Source organism: Ammodytes marinus, assembly GCF_949987685.1.
Source record: "Ammodytes marinus genome assembly, chromosome: 3".
Taxonomy (NCBI): Eukaryota; Metazoa; Chordata; class Actinopteri; order Uranoscopiformes; family Ammodytidae; genus Ammodytes; species Ammodytes marinus.
In genome coordinates this window covers 24,210,544-24,232,383 of record NC_137232.1, presented here as the reverse complement: position 1 = coordinate 24,232,383, position 21,840 = coordinate 24,210,544, and the positions used below count along the sequence as shown (strand labels likewise).

General features: G+C 41.1%; 1 protein-coding gene across 1 annotated transcript in view; it reads right to left on the bottom strand.

The window, feature by feature from the left end:
• grik4 (glutamate receptor, ionotropic, kainate 4) overlaps positions 1-21,840 on the bottom strand; it is a gene marked incomplete at both ends in the record, with an annotated part of 146,733 nt that overhangs the window by 58,811 nt on the left and 66,082 nt on the right. The window contains 3 exons of the mRNA XM_080024819.1: positions 8,222-8,275; positions 12,471-12,649; positions 18,512-18,677. Coding sequence (XP_079880945.1) covers positions 8,222-8,275; positions 12,471-12,649; positions 18,512-18,677 — 399 coding nt within the window. The remainder of the gene's footprint in view (positions 1-8,221; positions 8,276-12,470; positions 12,650-18,511; positions 18,678-21,840) is intronic.

Here is a 21,840-nt window from a genome sequence, read left to right as displayed (position 1 = left end):
TGGCAGTATGGAAGAAGTGAAATGACAATGACATGGGCAGACGGGCAGCGACTATCTTTTCTTTAACAGAAAAGAGTGACAGACGGCGAAAGCAAACCTCCTCAAGATAAAAAAAAAACTAATTTGGAATTAGAGACAGAGACAAAAATATGGGAATTTATTTGGTGCGGGTCGATGGAGGAAGGCGTACATTTCATCTGTTCTTCAGTGGCACATTCAATTTTAAAGCATTTTATCATTTGAGAGTGTTGGGAGGAATAATTAGAAACACGGAGCATGTCGAGCCCCAACTGGCCAAGAACAAATAACGCGGAGCACGGCAGTGTCTGAGAAAGAATAGGGATTAGTGAAGAACAGCATCAGCCATGCTTCAAAAGTAAAACCTAACTGTCCTAATCAGCCCTTTCTTTTCTCTTATACAATCTGCCAATCAGCTCTGACTCATATGGATGGAGAACAAAACAGAGGGAGGAAAAAGAAAGATAGGATTGAATGAATAGGTTTTGTACCTATTGTATGTCTTTGCATGAGGACTGGGTGCTGAGTTGAGATGCAAATACAGAATGCAGCCTGATTTCTCTCTATCATCCAGGCTGCTTTATGAGACCAGGAGAAGAACCGTACACACAGCTTCTTATTTCCGGGAGGCAGCTAGGCATACAGGCAGGTAGATAGATAAGCAGGCCAAGATGTTACAGCTGTATGTGTGGGTGAGTTGGAGTGACGGGATGTTGTGTGGGTGAGCATTTACATGGGTTTATTTATTTGAGTCATTATTGTGTGTGTGTGTGTGTGTGTGTGTGTGTGTGTGTGTGTGTGTGTGTGTGTGTGTGTGTGTGACAGTAAGGAAGTGCTGGCAGCTCCTCAGGCACGGATGCATGACTGTAGTGACAAGAGGGATCACGCGTATGTGAAGGGGAAATGGAACATGAAGAACAAAACAAACAGGCGGAGGAGTGTGTGGTGTGGTGTGGTGTGTGTGTATGGGGGGGGGGGGCTTGGGTTGGGAGAGGTGAAGTTGAACTGATGGCCCCTGCTTTGCGGCGAAGGATAATATGTCAGCATGCACTGTGTGTCAAAGCGTGTATTTGACCAATTTCTGTTGATCTGTGTGTGTGTGTGTCTATACGAGCGAGAAGGAGAGAGCCTGAAAAGCTTTCATCAAGACTCAAAATGACATCTCAAAAGCTAGGCGCGGCAAAGGCCCAATGCCGTGCTCACCTAACCTTCAAATGACATTAGGCATCCCGTCAACATACGATGAGCCACTGCCAACCTGATGTGATTTCTTCAATCCTGCCGAGTAGCTCGGATCATGGGATACAAATCACTTAGATGGGAGCCATGGAGCGGGGAACTGAGTACGTGCGTCTCGGCAAACTTGTGTGCGCCTATGTCAGTGTTCTTGGTTTGTTTTGATTGTTTGTGCGTGCGTCCGTGCGTGCGTGTGTGTGTGTTAGTGTGTCTGTAAGCATCTATCAAAGAGCACGATGTTGGCTGCTCATAAAAAAGCCGCCTGCCCAAAGCCCTCTGGATCTGTTTGGTTTCCCCAACGTTCTTCCAAGAAGCATGTTTTTTCTTTTAATCTCTCTGTTTCACTGTGACCCAGGGGACAAGATTTTCTATGAGATCTTACAATTAAAGCCCAGCATATCGACGCCTGGTGTTAAGTGGATTTAATAGGCAAGGAGGAAACTAAACCGCTGGGCGCTGAGAGAACTTATCAGGTTGGAATAAGAGAGACAATGTTTGATACCATCTGAGTAATGCTATAGTCTGCTCCTCTCCTCTCCCACCCCATCACCTGCATGTCTAATTCTGATGATTAGGGAATACTTGTCTCTAGATTAAGCATCCTGGTCGTTACCAAGGACCGGGGGGCCTCTTCGGGTACCACAGAGCAGAATTAATGTAACCAAGAACACAACTATTTGAATGGTACAGCTTTTAACAAAGGAAAAAAAAACTTTCACCCAAGGCAGCCTTCCCTTCACTAATGATCATTATCTCTAATGATGGTCAATGAACAGTCAGTGGATGTTCTACCAACACACCCATCTAATCCATAGAGACCTTAGTAATAAATAGAATGATAGATTGTATAAGTAAAAGGTAAAGAAACAAACTCTCCGCAGCCGCACGGACACACACACACACACACACACACACACACACACACACACACACAGACAGACAGACACACACACACACACACACACATACTTTTTTTTACATTAAGGATCAGAGAGAAAAACTGACAGGTATAACACAGTGTTGGAAATTGATAGGAGGAAAGGAGCATCTCTCCAGCTTCTTCCTTGCCTTATATCTCACACCAGATAATTTAACATCTACACATAAAAGAATAAAGAAACCAAGAACCAAAATGAAGACTGAAAGCAGTCAAATCCATAAGTGGGCATACCAAAACAAAAAAGAACCTGACTGTGGATGGGTCTAGCTTAGGGAGGACGTTGATGAGCGTCTTGAGATGATTCAGGGGAAACAGATTAGGCAGGGGAGCAGTCTGGCACGTCGTTAGTCAGAGATGTCAGGACCGGAGATAAATGAAGTGTCAGCAGAGGAGGGAGACAGGGGGGAGAGAGTGCTTTGAGACAATAAGAAAAGACAAGGGAGGGAGAGAGAACAGGTGAAGAAAGCAGACGAGAGCAGAATCAGGAAGGATGTAATGTGTAAGATAAATGAACGTTCATCTGCCTAAACATTTCAAAGCATTTAAATCAGATGAATTGCAGTAGCATTGTACAACACTAACAATTATCTAAGCTAAAATACTTTTTTTGTTTCATAAATAATTCATAAGTCCACTGTCTGTTATTATTTGCATATAGGGTTGCAAAGGGGTGGAAAGTTTCCGTTAAATTAATATTTTGAATATTCCCAAAATTCCCGAGCGAAAGTTCCTGTGGAAACTTTCCGGTAATTTAACGGAAACTTTCCACAGGAACTTTCGCTCGGGAATTTTGGGAATATTCAAAATTGGAAATTATAGGAATTATAGGAATGGCGGTAATTTAAATGATTTTTTTTTCATAACCAAACATAAATCTAAACATTTAAACACTATGTTTGGTCATAGGCAGACATCCATGCTAAATAATACAATCAAAAAACATTACATTTGAACAGATTTATGTTCTAAGAAGAACTTTATCAAGTTTTGATTATTTTATGAACAATCAATAATTTCACTGAACAACAGAAAGATGAATGTTGAGTAAAATATTACTCATCTCTGTCTGACCCCACCCATTCAATAAATAAAGTCAAATGCCCCCCATGTGATGGAGGAATGCACAGTGCATGTAGGGGGCTTGGCCTCAGTACCCCTGCAGTAGGATGTGTGCTATGTGCAATTTGACAAGTGTACTTGCGTAAAATCTGGTTGTTTTAGTCAAGATTATGCTAAAATATATTTTCCCCAACTATATTTAAAATCAAAGTTTAAGCCTCTGTAAACCTGGTCTAGTGAAATTCAATATATGATATCAAGTTGGGTTTCTCAATAAACTTTTTTAATGTTAAAATTAAATGTTCATAAATATATTAAAACTGCTTTTTACTGTCTAGAACGTTTGCCTGGACTGAAATAACATAGTTAGGAGAATTTAGTGCATTTGGGTTGCTTTAAATTAAGTAAATTCCCGTTTATTCCCGGTAATTCCCAAAATTCCTGTTAATTCCCATAAATTCCCATGGAAAGTTTCCAACTTTGAAAATTCCCGGAATTTTGCAACCCTATTTGCATAGTTACATTTACAGTTCTTAAGACACCCATATTTTGATCAGCATTTTACATTAGTATGTAAGACTAATGGGTGAACATAACCAGTGTACTTTGTGCAATCAATTGTTAAGCAAAAAAGGTGTCCGACATCTGAACTGTTTCTAGCCTTTTGTGAAAGTGCTATAATTATATTCAGACTATCTATTTAAAAATCTTCTTTTTTTGTCCTTCATTGGCCAGCAGAGCTGAATAAGAGACTGGGAGAGGGATGAGGGGGTTGTTATACTTATGTTGTTTACTTATTGTTATGAAAACATCAAATAAATCCTTTTTGGAAGATAGTGTTCTTTAGTTCTTTCAAATCAGGGGGAACCAAACGGAACAATGCAGGGACACTACGGTGCTTTATTCATATATTTTACTGAAAGAAAATCTGACCTTGAGAACATCCTCACCACGGGAACGGAGAAACACATTTCAACAAGAAAAAATAAAGGAATAAAATAAAGCAATATGAGTGGAGCTGGAGGTCAAACTATTCACCAAAAGCTACAACTCAATGATCAGCCGGCAAATGTGTGACGTTATCACAGTATTTATATCTTGCCCTCGCTGAATTGTGTGAGTGGTTTGCATAAAGTTTTACAGCGACCTGTTTAGCAACACTGGCACGTACAGCACATCAAACTATTTTGTAGCTTTATTCTTTAGGTGGCTATGTCATGTCTAACCTCAGCAGATTATCCCTTTTTTTGTTCTGGGTGAACACTGGACATTTTGAATCTATCTATCAGCATGCTAGTAGAAGATGATGCCAAATCAGCATTAACCACAGCATCTATTTTTGACCTCATTATCAGAAACTCTTTGGGTAACTCTTCCTTGCTCCATCATATAATTACTGTATAACCCTAGCCAAACTGGAAAAACATTTGAAAGCATTTAAGATGGATCAGATGCTCTTCTGATCAGAATACACAGTGAATGTTTGAACCCAAGACACATAGTTATAGATGGTAAATGTGGTGCCATATGGAGGTCAAACCTTCTTCTCCCCACAGTAGATGTAAATAGGTAGAAGCTGCAGATATGGTGAGATGTGGTGGTTTGATAGTACCAGACACAGGGAGAATTAAAAGTGAATTGTTGGCATACTAAGCAGCTATTCTGTTTCAATTCTAGCTAATGAGAGGCTGTGGTAGACATACATTTACAAAAGAATTGATTAATTGAAAGACAGCAGAATTCAGACTTATGTAAGCTGACAAGAAAACATCATAAGCCATTGACCCTGTGGCGCTGGCAAACAGATCTCAGAAAATGTCATCAGATAAAGCTTAGTTAAGAGTAAAGACTTTGAGCTTCCTCTGCCTTCCTCTCTGTTTTCAGTGTTTTTAATACTACCGTAATTATGAATACTGCCCACTGATCTTTACAGCAAAAGTAAACAAGATCTTGCTGAACACTAAACTGATTAGAAAAAGTATAAAAAACTTTAATTAGTTTGCGTGTGGGAGGAAACTTATTGATTGCTACCTGAAAAGATGAACTGTAATTCTCCATGGCAATGGGAAATTGCAAGTAGTCGCTCATTTATTTTACCCCACAGTATTTTACCAATGTAGTTTAAGTTAATATGTTCATTAAAATTACTGTTAAGAATACGATAATGTAGCAGGCCACAGGTCATAATGTATAAGACTTTTCCAGGCAAATGGTGAGGGATTAAGTGATAAGCGTAATGTAGTGAATTATTAAGGGTATGTGCTCCCTGACGTAATGGCAATATCTAGACGGGAATATCTGCTGCCATCAAGAGTGCACCAACATGAACCGCCACACACACACACAGAGAAATGAACGACCGCATAATCATCTTTATCATCTGTCTGCTTCGGTGGCTCAAGAATATCTCTTCTATCAGAAAGAGGACTCTTGGCCTTGAGACAAAGGGAATGTGTTGAGATTTCTTAAAATATACTTACTTTACATCAAATTAAATCCCTAACTTAAATGAAATACAACTAATCCTGAAAGAAAATGTAATTAGCCTGTCCATTAAAGCAGTTAGCAGAAGTAAGTAAGTGTCAAAATAAGACATACTGTTTAATACAAACAATTAAGCGTTAAGCTAACATGCATCTGGCTGTCTCAAGTGTGCAAGCTAAGCAGACAAGCAGATCGAAACAACAATAATACTGCATTATGCTAACGAGAAAAAACAAGAAAAATGTTCAACTTGTAGCTGGTGTGTATTTAACCACAGTCTTTTAGTGCAATGTTTAAACTAATTAGATACATCAGATAAAATGTGCTAGCAACAGGTGTTATTTTAGACAGCATCATTGATGGTCACTGGCTACAAATGAGAAGCTTGTGTAATAAGGTTATGGAAGAATATCTGACATAGTTAGGAAAACCCACTAATAGAGGGATGTAGACATCAGTCTCAAGTTAAACCTAGTCCGTCAAAATCATACTTTGTACTCCCACTTACCAGCCAACCCACATACGTACATTTTCACACTACTTTACACAGCGCTATGAGAACATCAAATGACGTCCTGCATTGGCACTGAATGTTCCGAGTTGTTTTAAGCTCTTTGAACAAGTGACTAATGCTGCATTTTTCTGGACATGACAGTCTCATATAAATGGTGTAGTGTACTATATTTAATGAAGGGATCAAAAAGAGACCCACGCGTTTGATGCATTATCCACATTTTTCAGAGACGGTGGCCTTCTATCAGGTCTGTTCAGTGTTCACAATAGAGTGAACACTGAACAGCGAAAAGAGAACAAAATGAAACTTCCTCCTATAATTTCTGGCTCTGGGTGCGTATGAACTAGGGAGAGAGCAGGGCTTCTATTTTTCCACTCTCACAGCCACTGCTGACCATTTTAATGATGTTAGCTGAAGCTATTAATGATGGCGTCACTGAGTATTGAGCAATGGCTGGGTCTTAAGAAAATGGTGGCGACCGTATGTGTGTGTGTGTGTGTGGAGGGGGGGGGGTGTAAAAAATCTCAGGGAGAGTTGACATAGTAAGGGATCCCTCTCCCAGGACGGACATCCTGCAATAGATGTCATAAGTAGAGAAAAATCACGAAGGAGTTCAATCATTGACCAGATGTTTAAATGGTAATACTAAAAGGAAAGTAACAACGAGCTATTTAAGGCTTTAATAAGACAGATTCGGGAGAAGTGACTATGTCAAGGGCTGCGGAGGAAAACATGAAGATGGCAGTAGCCCCCTCTTAATGAGTCATAAATCAACTTGATATGAATCAACTCTACAGCGCTATTAGAGCAAAGTGTTTCGAACCTCATTAATTTCCATTAGGGAGCAGCTATCTGGTAAGTTTACTACGGCATCAAATTTTCCTTTAGCCGCTATCTTTATGATCTTAGAATAACTCTCTCAGATCCCTTCGCCCCTGTGTGCCTAAACACCATTACTCTTAAATTTGGGGTCAATAATCCCTTTCATTTCCAGCAGGGGCAATGACTCATTTCACATAAGGGAAAGACCCCCAACTGTTGGGTCCCCAGTCCTCACACTAATGGTGGCACAGCGGATGATGTAAAGAATATGCTTTTAGTGTAACATTTAATAAACCAAATTATAACGATAGACAGTCCATTGAAACAATTTCAACTTTCTTGTTTCAAATGTCATAATGACTCTGCTACTGCTTTTAAAGCAACTTTGCAAAGCAGCTCTTCCGTTAGCTGCCTCTCTCAGCTCTTTCTCTATCTGCCTGTGTCACCTCTTTCGAGGAAATCGTCACTGTACACATGAAACATTCAGTTTCAAACGTTCTTAAGTTGAGCAAATAATAGTTTGAAAATGTAGCTTTAAGTGACTGTGTAGTGATGTAGTGTGTAGGTGATGAAAAGGTCCACAAAATGTTCATACTACATGGGTTCAAAGCTAACACATCACAAAACCAAACACCATGCGTTGCACTCAATGCTAATTGCTCTAGTGATAACCAATTAAGAAGCCAAAGTTATACAGTATAAGTTTTGTAATGTAGGGGCACAACACAAAAAGCAACCCTCGACTCATTTGTTGACAGAATAAATGTTGACTCTGAGGACTATGACTTCATCTCTCAGTCAATGGGAGCTTGGCAGGCTTTCCGAAGACTGGAGCAGCAGCAGCAACAACAACAACAGTACTAGCAGCATTTATGATCATTATTATTATTTATTGGTCCAGAACTGCACTTCAACAAACGAGGGCAAACTAGCCACGACTGGAGCCACAGCAGACTTGCAGAGAAAATGGACTGTGCTATAATATCTGAGCTCCGATGTCCTCAAAGCTCGAACCATCTAATCATTCATTCAACTGAAGAGTACCAATTAAAGAGTACCATTTCCATACATTCCATTGGCACAGCCCTGCCGATCAGCTGTCTAATCTATATTGCCTCTAAATACCCAAACCATTCCCAGTTCCTTACCAGAGAGGTGAAGATGTAAGTGTAGTAGACTGACAGCATTCCCAGCTCTGATGCCTACAGAGAAAAAAAGACAAGAGAGGAGGGAGGGGAGAGATAAATAAAGTCGTAAGTACAAATATAGACATTCAAAGATGGGAGTTAAAAGACAAAGATGTCAAGATTGAGAGGAGAGAAGCAGATAGCAGAGAGAGTCAGGAGAGTAATACAAGGGTTGGGGAGAGAAGTTGAGAGGTCAGTGATTCAGTGTATCTCGAAAAGCTTTACTGTGCTGCAGCAGACAGATCACACCCACATCTTGATAAGATGGGACACGTTCTTATCTAACGATGGCTCTCAATGGAGCATTTAATTTCCGAGGCACATTAGTATGCTGCTTTGGACTCCGTGATACAATTTGATTAAATCAAAGTCACAGTGAGGAGAGGTTATGAAGGACGGGGCAAACTTTTCATAGTTTCCATTTCATTAAAGTCATTAGGCAAAAAGCGAAATTCATTGAGCTATTGGATCCTGCTAACCCCTCTCTGCCACGAACCGTTTGATGAATCAATAAATAATAAGTCGATATTGACATGAAACCAAACTGTTTAAAAGGGCATCATGTTTTTGGAGATTTTTTTTCTCTTTTTCTGCCTTAATCCAATGTTTAAACCTGAGCAAAATTCTTCCAGAGCATGAATTAACCCTCATGCCCTTTTCTGAGAAGCTACTCAGGAAGCATCTCTATCCAAACTTGGCTTTTTCTGAAATTTCCATAATAAATAGCTTCCACACAGAAATGAGTCTTAGGGTTGTGGATCATCTGAAAAGAGTTTAATAACACATATTTAGCTGTCATTAATGACAAATGGCCGTACCTCCGTTTGGTTGTTTGTGGGCAATTAAGTTGGTGTGTCATATGATATCTCAGTTGTGGAATATACATTTTTAAATTTTCTGCAGAAGCATGAATAATTAAATGGTACGAAGGAGAAAGGCACCAATTATTATGAACACAACTTATTCAGTATATTTAGTGCACTATTACTCTGAAACTTAAAGGAATACTTCACCCATACGGAACCAGCGTTCTATCATTATAAAATAACTATTATAATATAATGAATGAGGTTTTTCTTCCCTCAGTCTTCCCTTAGTCTTCCCTTGGCCCAGCTGTCCTGTTAATCCTAACCCTTACTGTGATGTCACAGTAAGGAAACTGTAGGGTTAGACAGTGAGACCATAAAACACTCTTTCTGCCTTTTCTCAGGCTAAGACGATCCGATTTAATTTTTTTTGCACATTTATACTAAATAGGATCTCCGAGTTCAATACACCTTCATATTCCAACCGGTGAAGTAGGCCTTTAAGCATAATGACCATGTAAGGTAATTAAAATGTTCGTTAGCATCTGCCCTTAACACAGAGTACGTAAAGCTAGCTAGTTGCACAGAGGGGTTGAGATTTTTTTTACTTTGGTTTAACTGTACATCCATGCGGAAAATTATATTTCAAAACACTACATAATTTTCCATTTTGTAACTTGTTCTTGAAGCTGGGTTGAGTAACTTTTTCACTGTAATATTTGGCAAAAATGTCATATTAGCCATTCAGCCATATGTAGGTGAAGTGGTCTGAGAATATCTGCTCATCACTTTTCTCTCCCCTTCCTCTGTATGCCGCCCCCAAAAATTGTCACTGCTCATGTACACTTTGACCAATCAGATTCTCCGTTCTTATTGGCTGTTGGGACTGTCCATTCACTTTGGCACCGACGTTGTTGCGTCAGTTGCGTGAGCGTTCACGACCCTAGCAATCTTTGGCACTATGGCAGCCAACAAACAGCAATGTCTACAATCAACCCCTAAATGTCCAATTTCCTGTTTAACAACAACTGTTTACACCGCTAAGACAGCAAGGATAGGAGGAAAGACCGAAAAGACACTAGTTGAAAAGACACAAACTGTGGTTCGGAGGGAGGAGCTACAGCAGGTAGAGCGTGTCACGGCCTCCACACACATCCTACCTCTACTGTGCGTCTACTGCGTCTGTGTCTGACTTTTTTTCACCGACCATGTAACCAACCTAGAGCGGCCACATATCCAACCTCAGACGCACTGTTGATGCCCGTCGGAGGCACGTCTGCAGCGACGCTCCCCTTTACCTCAGGAGGCTCGCCTATTCTGAGAGCTGAGCGTCTCTCTCGGGTCTCTCTGCTTTAACTGATAGAGAAATACTCTGCTGAGAGTCATATTGACTTCATACCAGCAGCTTTCGCTGTAGTTTCACCATTTTTTTGTTGTACTTCTCAATCTCCTTGTGGTTCGAATGCAGCTTTTGGTCAGACAGCACACCCGGTTTGCACTGCCACCATACAGTATATTGGCCTCACAATCTATCCCACTCTGGTCCTTTACAGTTGTGCACAACAGTCTGACTGAAGCAGATTACATTCAGAGTGCTAACAGTGCTGACCTAAACCCCTCTGAATGCTAAAGCCTCAGAGAGGGAGACCTTTGTCTGACCAGGGTTTGAAGTAAGATGTAAACAGACAAATAAGGGGGTATGTGTCGTATAACAAAAGAACAATTCTGTCCCCTTAGAAAAAGCTGGACACTCTTATCATCATCGGAGACTGGCAAATATTGCTGGTGTGCAGCTTTGATACGTTTGGCAACCAGGCAACTCCACATGATAGGCGGGACTGCCAACTTTCCACACCGCCCCTGCTGCAGGATCGTCTCTTGACAGACAGCGTGACACATAAAGGAGACAAAAGAGTGAGAGATAGACGGATGGATGGGTATCCAAGACCAAACAGGGGAGGGGACATGTGCACAAACAAAGTGAAATTGTCTCCCACTTCATTTGGGCAGAGAACAGAGAGTGAGAAAAAATGACGAACTCCATATTGAAACTGAAATGACAGATAGACGGAGAAGAGGGACAGCGAAAAACTGAAAAAAAGAGAGACATCCCATCGTCATCTCCCTCTGCTCCGTGGCCCGGGGTTGCCAGGGTTGCCATGGTAACAGGATGACCACTGCCGAAACCCGAGCACTTGATTGAGTTGGGACATTGAAACTGAAAAGAGACTAATGGAGAGAATGAGGGAGGAAGAGGTGCAAATCAACAGAAATGTCTCTCCTTCCACCCACTTCCTGTCATAGCTATTCTCACCTCCACTCAAGCCACCCATCCATCGTCTTTGAGAAATAACAAGCTGTGTTTAATTACCAAGAGGCGTTATGCTTCTGCCAAACCCCTTCACTTACTCACTTCAAACTAGCACATTCACTAATGCTATCAATGCTCGCTACAAACACAAGACTGCAATCAGGAGGTGCTTCAGCATCATCTCCGACGCAAAGTGTTAGAGGTCTTAATAATGTTCTTAAAACACTTAATTAGTGGTACTGTATGTGTCATCATTAGCAGAGAAAAATACATAAAGGTCCTTCTGTTATGGTACAGACAGAACTAGTTCCCAGTGATGCCGTCAGAAAGTTGTTTTTCCCACACAATGAACTTTAAGTCTTTGCATATCCACATTTGCAATTACGTTTTTTATGTAAAAGGTGTTTTTAGAGAAGTAACCAACAGATGGATAAAATATCGGAAGAACATAATCAAATCTGTCCACTTAATTTGCTTCACTGACCTAAAGGACATCTTTTTTAAATTCATTGAAATACACCATATATTAGAAAGTGGACAAAGGGACTCCTTCATTTTATGAGTCACTAAGCCACTTGGCTACACATTCCGATTTGAGTGGAATATAACTTGATTTAACGTTCTCAGTCGTTAAATTTGGTGTAACAAGTTCGTCAAACAAGATTATCTCCATTAATTTACCCTTTTATTCCGGTGCTATATTTTTTACTTTCAAACACTGTGTCCACTGGCAAAAGTGCATTAATTCATATACTCTGTCCTGTGATTCAAGACGGAAAATATATGTGTCGATCATTTAAAAAAAAAAATCTTTTATATGTTCTGCTCACTACTGAGCAGAGTGGCAAATTCAACCTTCAACTATTCAGGTCAAAACTGAGGATTTACCAATTTCTTACAGTTAAAATAAATCATTCTATACATATACATTGACTTTAATCCTTGAAGACTTCTTGGCACTGGGATTCTTTCAGTTAGTTTTGAGATATATAACAACAATGTAGATTTGGATTTTAGGATTTTTTTTTAGTATCAGGGGAAAGCAAGTTATCAGAGCAAACAATGAACACAGCCATCATGTGAACATACTAACCCGTTCCAAAATGATATGTGACATTGTGGCGTTGGCATCGACTATTATGGTGGCCGTCTTGTCATCTCGTATCTCCTTCAGAACAGGGGTTGGGTCATGGCTGTCATCAAGCATGCGCACCGACAGAGTCTCTTTAGAAATGAGGAACTGCCTCAGGAGCTGCTCCAGGTTTAATAAGCCTGCGGGTCAGACACACACAAACACACACACACACACACACACACACACACACACACACACACACACACACACACACACACACACACACACACACACACACACACACACACACACACACACACACACACGCACAAAAGAAGGTTACTTGTAATGAGGGAGATGGAGCTTTACAGTGACTTACTTTCTCAAAGTCATAGAAAATGCAAAGCCAAAAAGTTAAGGAAAGTCAACCACATTTAGACAGGTATGGTTGATATTGTAATGCAGTGTCAACCTAATAAGCATACAGTGTCTTGAAGTGCAAACCAATAGGCCCCTTGTTTGTTTTCATGCAACATTTGAGACCAAATTAATCCATAAAAAAACTTCCCCATGCAGAACAAGTGGACCTATTACCTCTAATGACAATAATTGTAAAGCCATCGAACGCAAACGGATGTTTCAGCATATTCTCTTGTGCTCCATCCCATGGTAATAGGCTGTTTGACTCTGGTGAGGTAAGTGGGATTTGCCCTAATTAAAGCGTAGCCAACTTAATCAAAATGCTCCCGGCAGCATTTTACCATCACTTTGCCTCCATATATTAGCAGAACGGGAGAGGTTATTAGGCTAATTTTCCATATGGGAGTTTAATCTAATTTGTGAGGTGTGTTACAGTGAGGGAAATATGGCCTGAAGGAATACAAGCAAAAGTAAACCAAGGCATGTTGTTGTGATGATTTTGCCTTCCTCAACCTTGGACATTTGGCTGATCTCATCACACTCGTACAAGTTTCTTTATTTTTTGTTATTACCAAGGAGAAGCATATGAGTAGGATTTTACATTGGAGAGAAGTCCTTGTTTTTTTTCACAACACAAACTCATAACACTTTGACGTCAACAGATCCTTTGTATGATTTTTGCCATGGCGACAGCAGAGCGGTTCTGTCTAACAGACCAATTTCGGTGTGGCAATTTTAACTTATCACACCGACTCTTAGCTCCTCCACAGCACATTGTACAGCTCTGTCACCAGCATCATGTCTAATAGCTTCTGCAATTATGTCGATTATGTGTCTGCCTGTCTTTCAGCCTGTGTCTAGGACAATACATCAGGGTGGCTGTTTGTCTTCCTGTACCTCACTACCTGTGTCATGTGCCCACTCAGGAGACATCCGCCTCACTGCTGGCTGCGGTCAGATCAGCTTCCTCTTGAGTGGGACGCAACACAACTTTGATGAGTTTGAAATAGCTTCTGTCTAAACTGCTCTTCATGTCTGTCTCCTGCATTCACTTCACTCTTTAGAGTTCTCACAGGGCATTAATGGCAATTTTATATTCATGACATTAGACTGTGCTTTACTACGTAGACCACGCTGACTGAAGAACATAGCTACATGCTTTCATACAGAAATAGAATGACAGACAGAAAAAAATGCTTACATTTTCTTTAGTGTTCTGCAAAGGATTTAAAGGGGAGTCACTTTTTTTCACTCGCCATGTTGTTCCTTTACTGTTTTCGCTGATGGACCAGTTTCAGTCAAATGAAAATAAATGCAGCTGAATTAAATAGTTGCTCTTCTCTTGTTAGAATTGTACACAGAGAAAACAAGTACTGTGGGGTTATACGTGTATGTTGTCCTGTTAAACTACGCATTTCTTATTTTCCACATATTTGTACCCTAGGTGTGAGAGTGCCTGTACTTACTGTATGACTTTATGAGGACCAAGTCTACGACCTTGAGAACATTTTCGAAAAGTGAGGATATTTTGCTAAGTGTTCACTTCTTCATAGGACGGTTTAAGGGTTAAGACTTAGAAAGACATACGTAGATTTTTAGATAAGAATTATATTTAGTTATTATTCACAACACTTCAAAACTATGCCGAGTACTGTATACCATTTTATACAGTTGAATTTTCTCGCAATACCCATTCAATGTATTCCCATTTTGTATTTACCAAAAGCAAATACTGCTGCCACACAGAGTGTAAAAACTTTAACCTGTTATGAATATAACGCAGCAGTTGAATATGAAGTCCTTGACAGCAGGATGCAAGTGGACTTTCTATAAGGAAACCTTGGGTTGCACAAGAAGCTTTAAACATCGACCCAAACGCCCTGATGACAGTCATACATTTTGATGACTCATAATTCAGCCTTGAGCAGAGAGTGGGGCGGCGGTTTGATGAGTTTGTCGCCACCGGGCCATCACTTTAAAATGTTGTAGACAAGATAATGTGGCAACACATTCAAAGCACGTCTGAGCATATTCCCCCCTTCCCCTGAATCCATAGAACTACACAAGTAGAACCATCCATACTGACTTTAATCCGCCTATCCACTCGGTGAGGGGGCTATTTTGAATGGCTCCTGCTGATCACGCCTGTTCTCTCAGCAAACATCATTCCTATTAATTCTTCATTGGGCACACAGGAAGCAGCAAAAAGCTTCATTGGTAGGTTTCTAAGCTTGAAGGAAAAAACACTTCATGAGGAGAGGATAGAGGTGGTAGAGTTCAGTTGAACCGCTGTGGTGTAAAAATGCCCCCTAGAGAGTGATTCACAACAGATACTATTATAAAAGGTCACTGGCTTTTTATTTTTGTCTTTAAAGTTGCACTGTGTTAGATTTGTAACTACTTAATGTTTCTGTTAAGCACTATCAATCAAAGAGTGAGTAAAAAACAATGGTGATTGAGATTATGACCCACTGATGAAAGCTCATGTATTATGATCTGGGTGTCTGTGGCGACTTTCCCGTGCTAAAATCTAATGCGGCCGTTCAAATGATGGGTCCAGAGAAAAAGAAAAAGAGGTCAAAAACTAAGTGACCGCGAGTGATGACGTCATACGGTCGACAATGTTCAGTTCCGAAAGAAACTCTGGGAGATGAGGTCGAATGGGCGTGCCAGCAATTACATCTCACCGCCAGAGCTGCCGCTACAATCAGTGTAACTTAATGTGACAAATTCCAAATCTAATAAATATGTAAGATTGAAATAAAATATTGGAGGGGACAAGAAAGAATGAAATGCACAAAAGCACCCAGCTGGATTTAACCCAAGAATGTCACGCCACCACCACCACCACCTTGAGTCTTGACATCGCTGCATTCTTCATTAGGATCATTGGTACTCACAGTATAATTAGTGTTATCAAAGTCATGCCCTGCCATCAAGATGTTCCTGTCGTTTTCACACCTGCATATTCATATCTGTTCACAAGTCATTGGGCCTTCTCTTCCGCCTCACTAACCCTGATTACAGGTAAGTGATGTGCAACACAGAGGGTCAGCCCTAGAAACTGTGAGTACATTTTAATTTATCAGATCAGAAGTCACCAGAAACAGGAGCATTCATGTGGCATGATGTTCAATGTGTAAGCGAGCAGATTAAAGTGATATAACAAGCAGTGGAAGTTCTGTTTACTTATGGAGCTGCGGTGAAACAATAGGATATTGGAAACGGTGCCCTCCAACAGTGCCTATCAAAGGTGAAACACAGGCTCTGTATACATTTGAGGGCTACTGTTACTTATACATATCCTGTACCTGCACTGCAGTTCCAGTTCCAGTGTGATTTCAGAGCTTATTGGATGTTCTCTTTCACTTTACTGACAGCTGCACCAATCACCTCACTAATGAAAGTGCACTGCTGGAGAACAGCGCCAGGGAGTGCAGCAACAGCATGCATGTCAATGTGTGTGGTTTGCCCAGTGTTGGTGTGTGTGCATGTCTCTTTTCATTTACCAAAACGCCACAGCCATACAACATGTGGGGGCCACCCAGCAGGTCAAAAAATTCAACCACATGGACAGTATTCTGGGCAAGAGTTACAGTTCTGTGGCTGCTATACTGCACACACTGCCATCGATATTGGAGGTTAGCTAGATTAATGTGTATGTCCTGGTGTGCACCGTGCCTTTGGGCACAGCTTCACCTCCACACTGCTGCCTCCTCAACCATGGCTGGAAAATATTCATGAATTGGCCACGCTCTATTAGGCTGTCACTGGCATGGGTGATTAATGAGGCCGGCACATGTGGACGATCCACCGACAGCAGGCTGCCAACTGACCAACTCACTGCATGAGCCCACGAGCAGGGGTGGGGCTGGAGCCAAAGTCAAAATGGGTTTCGGCTTTTGCTGGAAACAGACCTTAACACAGACAAGCACACAAAAACACACACATGCACGCAGGCACGCGCACACGCACACACACACACACACACACAAACACACACACACAAATCCAGGCACGCTGCCATTTGCTGCATTTTCTATTGAACGAATGAGGGTCACATGAGGGGGTTCAATCAATACAGCCACGTCATTTCCTGGACTGTCTACCTCTTGTGGCAAAAGTATAACTCAAGTGCTGTTACCTCCTCCCCTTCCCTGACCCCAACCACTGCATAGTACTTCTCCCACACCTGCCATCCTCCTCTCCTCTTATCTCCCTTTGTTTTCTATATCTATCGCTCATCTTCCCTTATTCAATTTCTTTTTATTTCCTCTCCAGTCCTTTCTCAGCCCACTGACACAATAAGAACCGGTAACACTTTGGTTTTATTTTCTCATAACTGGCCAATGTTAAAGTCAGACGGTGCCTAAAAGATTAACTTGTTATCACTGTTCTTGCCAGAGCTGTATTAGTCAACTCTCTGTGGAATGAATGTCACAGAGACAGGACCTAGGCCCAGAATTGGAAGAATGACTGACAGGTACACAAACACCTGGAAGGAAAAACAACTACTGATATATTTTGGACCCTCGCAGCCATTATGGATTGTCTAGGTGGGTTGGGTGACCAGATAAGATAATACATTAACTGTATTTTATTTTGGTAAGTTTAATTAATACTTCTCATAACCAAATGCCAAATTAATTTGTTAACAATTAATATACTTTGACTAAATTCCCTAAAATCCACAACCCCCCCCCACACACACACCCAACACACACCCCCACACCCAACACTCTTTGTTTTAATACACAAGGTGCTTTATGGGGCACATTTAATCCTAAAGGTTATGAATGAAAGAGACTCCAAAGTAAAGACCGAGAAATCGTCAAAGAGGAAGTTGAAAGGCAGAAGAACTGAGAATTGAGATAGGCGGGATGGGCGGTTCACAGTGGCTCACTGCCATCTCTGTCTGACACATGGCTGATGTTTCAAGTCTATTCCTTTTCTTCAAAGGCTTGTGCTGATTGGGAAAAAAGGTTAGGAGGTGTCACTCAGGGTCGCGGTGCCTTTGTCTAGGGGAGGTGTAATTACTGCTTGGCTGACTACAAGAGGGTGGGAACAGGTCATGATTTAATCTTCCAATCTATTTACGAAAATAACTTCCGTTGAGAAGATCTTCAAGCTTTTTTTAAGGTCATTCAGTTTAGTATCTTTGGAATCTAATGAGTGCCTTTGACAAGGAGGAGGTCAGATCACATTCTTTTCTGTCTTCAAAACATGTTTTGATCATCTGCAGGTGGCTTTTTCAAAGTCTTGCACACATTACACTGAGATTTGAGGTTGAAGACCAATTATACATGAGAGTGTAACATGCTATATTTTTATCATTTTATGTTAAGGACGATGACAACCTATGTTGCGCATGCTGCTGTGCTGGAGTTTTAGTTGTGGTGTGTGGCAGCTGCTTCAGAAGGGAGCATGACACAGGGTGGCTTTTGATTGGTGTGCAAGAAGCTTATGATAGATGGATACTTTATCCATCCCCATGGGGTAATCGTGTGTTAAAAGATACCAGACATTATGCTAAAATCTTTGCACTTTTGTTGGCAGATGTAGTGGAAGGCGTGTGTGCATTCTCCCCAGGAGCGTATTATTAAGTAGTTTAGTTGTGTGGGTGTGAATGCTGTACTCACAGTCGGCCTGTGCACAGATGAGGCAGGCGGTGGTGCCGTTAAAGAAGGTGAGAAGGCCCGCCACAGCCAGGCTGATGTCGGTGTTGGTTGGCCTCATGTCCAGCGTGGTGAACCGGGGGAACTGAACCTTCAGAATGTCTTCTGGAGCCACCTTGACATAGGGCACCTGCACAGAGACGCTGAGGTCAGGGCTTTCTGTTGAATTTCAATCATTTGCAGCAGGTGCTTTTGACATTTCACAGCCATGTCGGTGTTTAAAATGCAGCACACGTTCTGTAGACGGGACAAGCATAACATTGATAAAGAAAACAAGAGGAAACATTTGTGTGAACAGCAGGACGATGCCAGCAACAGCAGCAGCAGCCTGAAAAAAGAATAGTTTACTAGAAATCTGTTTAATCTAATATGATAAAATGCAAGAGAATATAACCCAGGGGTCTGTAGTAATGTTCATAGTCAGAATACACATATTTTTCAGCGACTGAGGTACTGAAGCTCATATAAGCTACCTGCTTGGTTTAAAAAGGATGAAGAATGTATGTTTGTTCCACCCACAGGAACAAACCCCTTGTTATAGGAATCTTCAGTAGAACACCCCCTCACCCACTGTTACAACGCCACTGTTGGTTACGCAGCTCACTGTGCAGTTCAGGTGACATTTTTTATGATATTCTCATCAAACATCCAGATTAATGTGATCACATTTTTTTTGGGGGGGGAGGAGATTATTATATCAGACCAGAGCAGTCATTATTACTGATATTACAAAGACGATTAAACAGGGAGAAACATTTACTGTTTATTCCACTCAGCAAGAAGAAATGCTCAGACCGTCGTTAATGGTAGGCTACACACTTCAAGTACCTGTTCCTTAAACACCTTAGTGGGAGAATTGGTTTGTACTAGTTTGTGGTAAATGTACATTCAAACATACACTTATGATTTGAAACTGAATCTTGACCTGATACTCACTGACAAAGTGAAATGTGCTGCTGGATAAGTCAAAACAACAGAACATGTATCACAGTTCATAAACTTAAAGACAAACTGTCTGTACATCTGGAAGTAGTTTACTAATGTACTCAAAAATAAACAATTCACTCAGACTAAATAATATATGAAGAATTAAGCTTTGGAAAATAACACATTTAGGGTCATAAACATTGTGCCATAACATGCATGTGTTTTGCTTGCAGTCAAAGAAAGGATCAGACGCCCAGAGTTAGTAAAAGAAAGCTAGTAAAGCCTTCGGTAAGAATCAATAAATACACAACTCCTCCATTGCGGCCGCATGGCAAGGCATACAATTTCAGAGAGATTGATTGTCGTATTTGTCAAAGCTTTGATTTGTTGTAGCTGTATAAATATCTGTATTCCTTCGCCGCCCCTAATGAATTAATCATAACACCCCCACTGCACTAACAGGTATGTCTTACACAGGCTTGTGTGCACTGTCAGTAGGGAAATTAAGCACGCTATAGGCTAACCTTGGAGCTTCATAATGTTCTCATAGCACGGCAACTAATCCCAAACCGGGGCTGCCTACAAAAACTTCAAGGGAATCTTTTTTTTTTTTTTTTAAATGTGTACAATATAACATTCCGCCCCGATTCCCGCATGTCTCCTTCTATTGCCCTCCAATGAGATCCATCTCTGTTTCCATTCTCCAGGTGAACAAGAGAGTGTGGCAGGTGTTGTGTCGGTCAGCTGGCTTGGCATTGCGGTATAGAGTGCAGTGAGGCTTGAAGGGGATGCGGTGAGGACATGCTGGGTCCGATAGGAGGAACAGGAAAGGGGAGCCTCTTCATCATGGCGGATTGCATGTCTTGTGTGTACTGTAGTTCCCAGCTCCCAATACATTGCTCTCCCCACCTCATCCCCATATATACCCTTGATTGGTTTCCTCCATCCCTGGCCAACAGGGTGTAATGGAGTCTCTGGGTGTCTGGTTGGATGGATGGAGATGCGGCCACTACTGACAGCCCACAGCTGGAACGCCATTCGGTCTTCTCAAGAAGTCCTAGAACTTGGGTAATAGCTGTACACCGCACTTGGGGAAATGTGCTCCCACTTCAGGTGTGTGTCCATTATCTTTCCCTGTTGCATTTCTACTCTTTCTCACCATACCCTTTTCTTATTTCTATATTTCTATGAGTTCTCCGCTTCCCTTTCAACACCGTGGACTGGTGCTATAGCCCACCACTCTTCCTTAGAAAAAACTGACACACTTCGATAGGCTGTATCTGAGACAGCAGGGGGCTTAGAAAGCAGCTTACACAAATACACGCATATTGAACACACACACACACACACACACACACACACACACACACACACACACACACACACACACACACACACACACACACACACATAAACTTTGTCCTTTTCCATCCTTTTGAATGTTGCAATAAATGCTGGCATCTTCAGGGGATTACTTTTCTCTGAGTCTCCATTCTTAATCAAATTCCAAAGCTGCAGCTTCAATTCAAATGGCAAAAATCTAACTAGATACCATTATAATTTCCCTCAAAAGTAGAGGATACATTTGCATTTTTGCTCATCTGTAATATATCTCGCTGTATTTTCAATTTATCTTTTTGCATTTATCACTCACCAGGGAGCTGTATAGACTCAATGTAGCTGACAGCAAGGCCTGGTAAAAGAGAACCTTCTGTATACATCAAACCTAAACATATTTCCCTCTGGTAAGAGAAATATGATTAATTGGTTGTGAAGCAGAGGAAGTCGATATCCTCCTCATGTGGTGTTCTGAAACAAGAATTGAGTTGAACATTTTATCTCCATGTTATTAACAGCAAGTTGTCACCCACATCAAAGTCGCTTGCCAGACTTCTTATCTGCAACCAACAGCTAGTATCAGTCACTTTGCCGGTCGATTAAATCCCAAAAATAAAAACAGAAAATCTTTCCTTTAAGAGCCTTTGCAGGGCAGATCTTATAGGGACAGCTGCATCACTTTCAGTTTAGCTCTGCAGTAAACACAGGTTTGACAGGAAACCTGGGTTCTAATCTACAGTGAGTCAATGTAATGCAAAGCTGGCACATTTAATGACAGACTTGTTGTTTAAAGGCACACTAAGCGATCTCCAGTGAATGTTCTTTTATGTTTATACTAACCATGGCAATAATTGAGTTCCCCAAAACGTGACAGCCAGGCTTTATAGTCTGTGTGTGTAAACACCCAACTTTTTTCAGCGTAGACACATGATGAACAGGTAGCGAATGGTGAGTAGATATTAGCTGATTTTGACCTTAAGTGTTCTATCTAGATAACAATAGTTTAGTATGCCTTTAACTGTAATGGA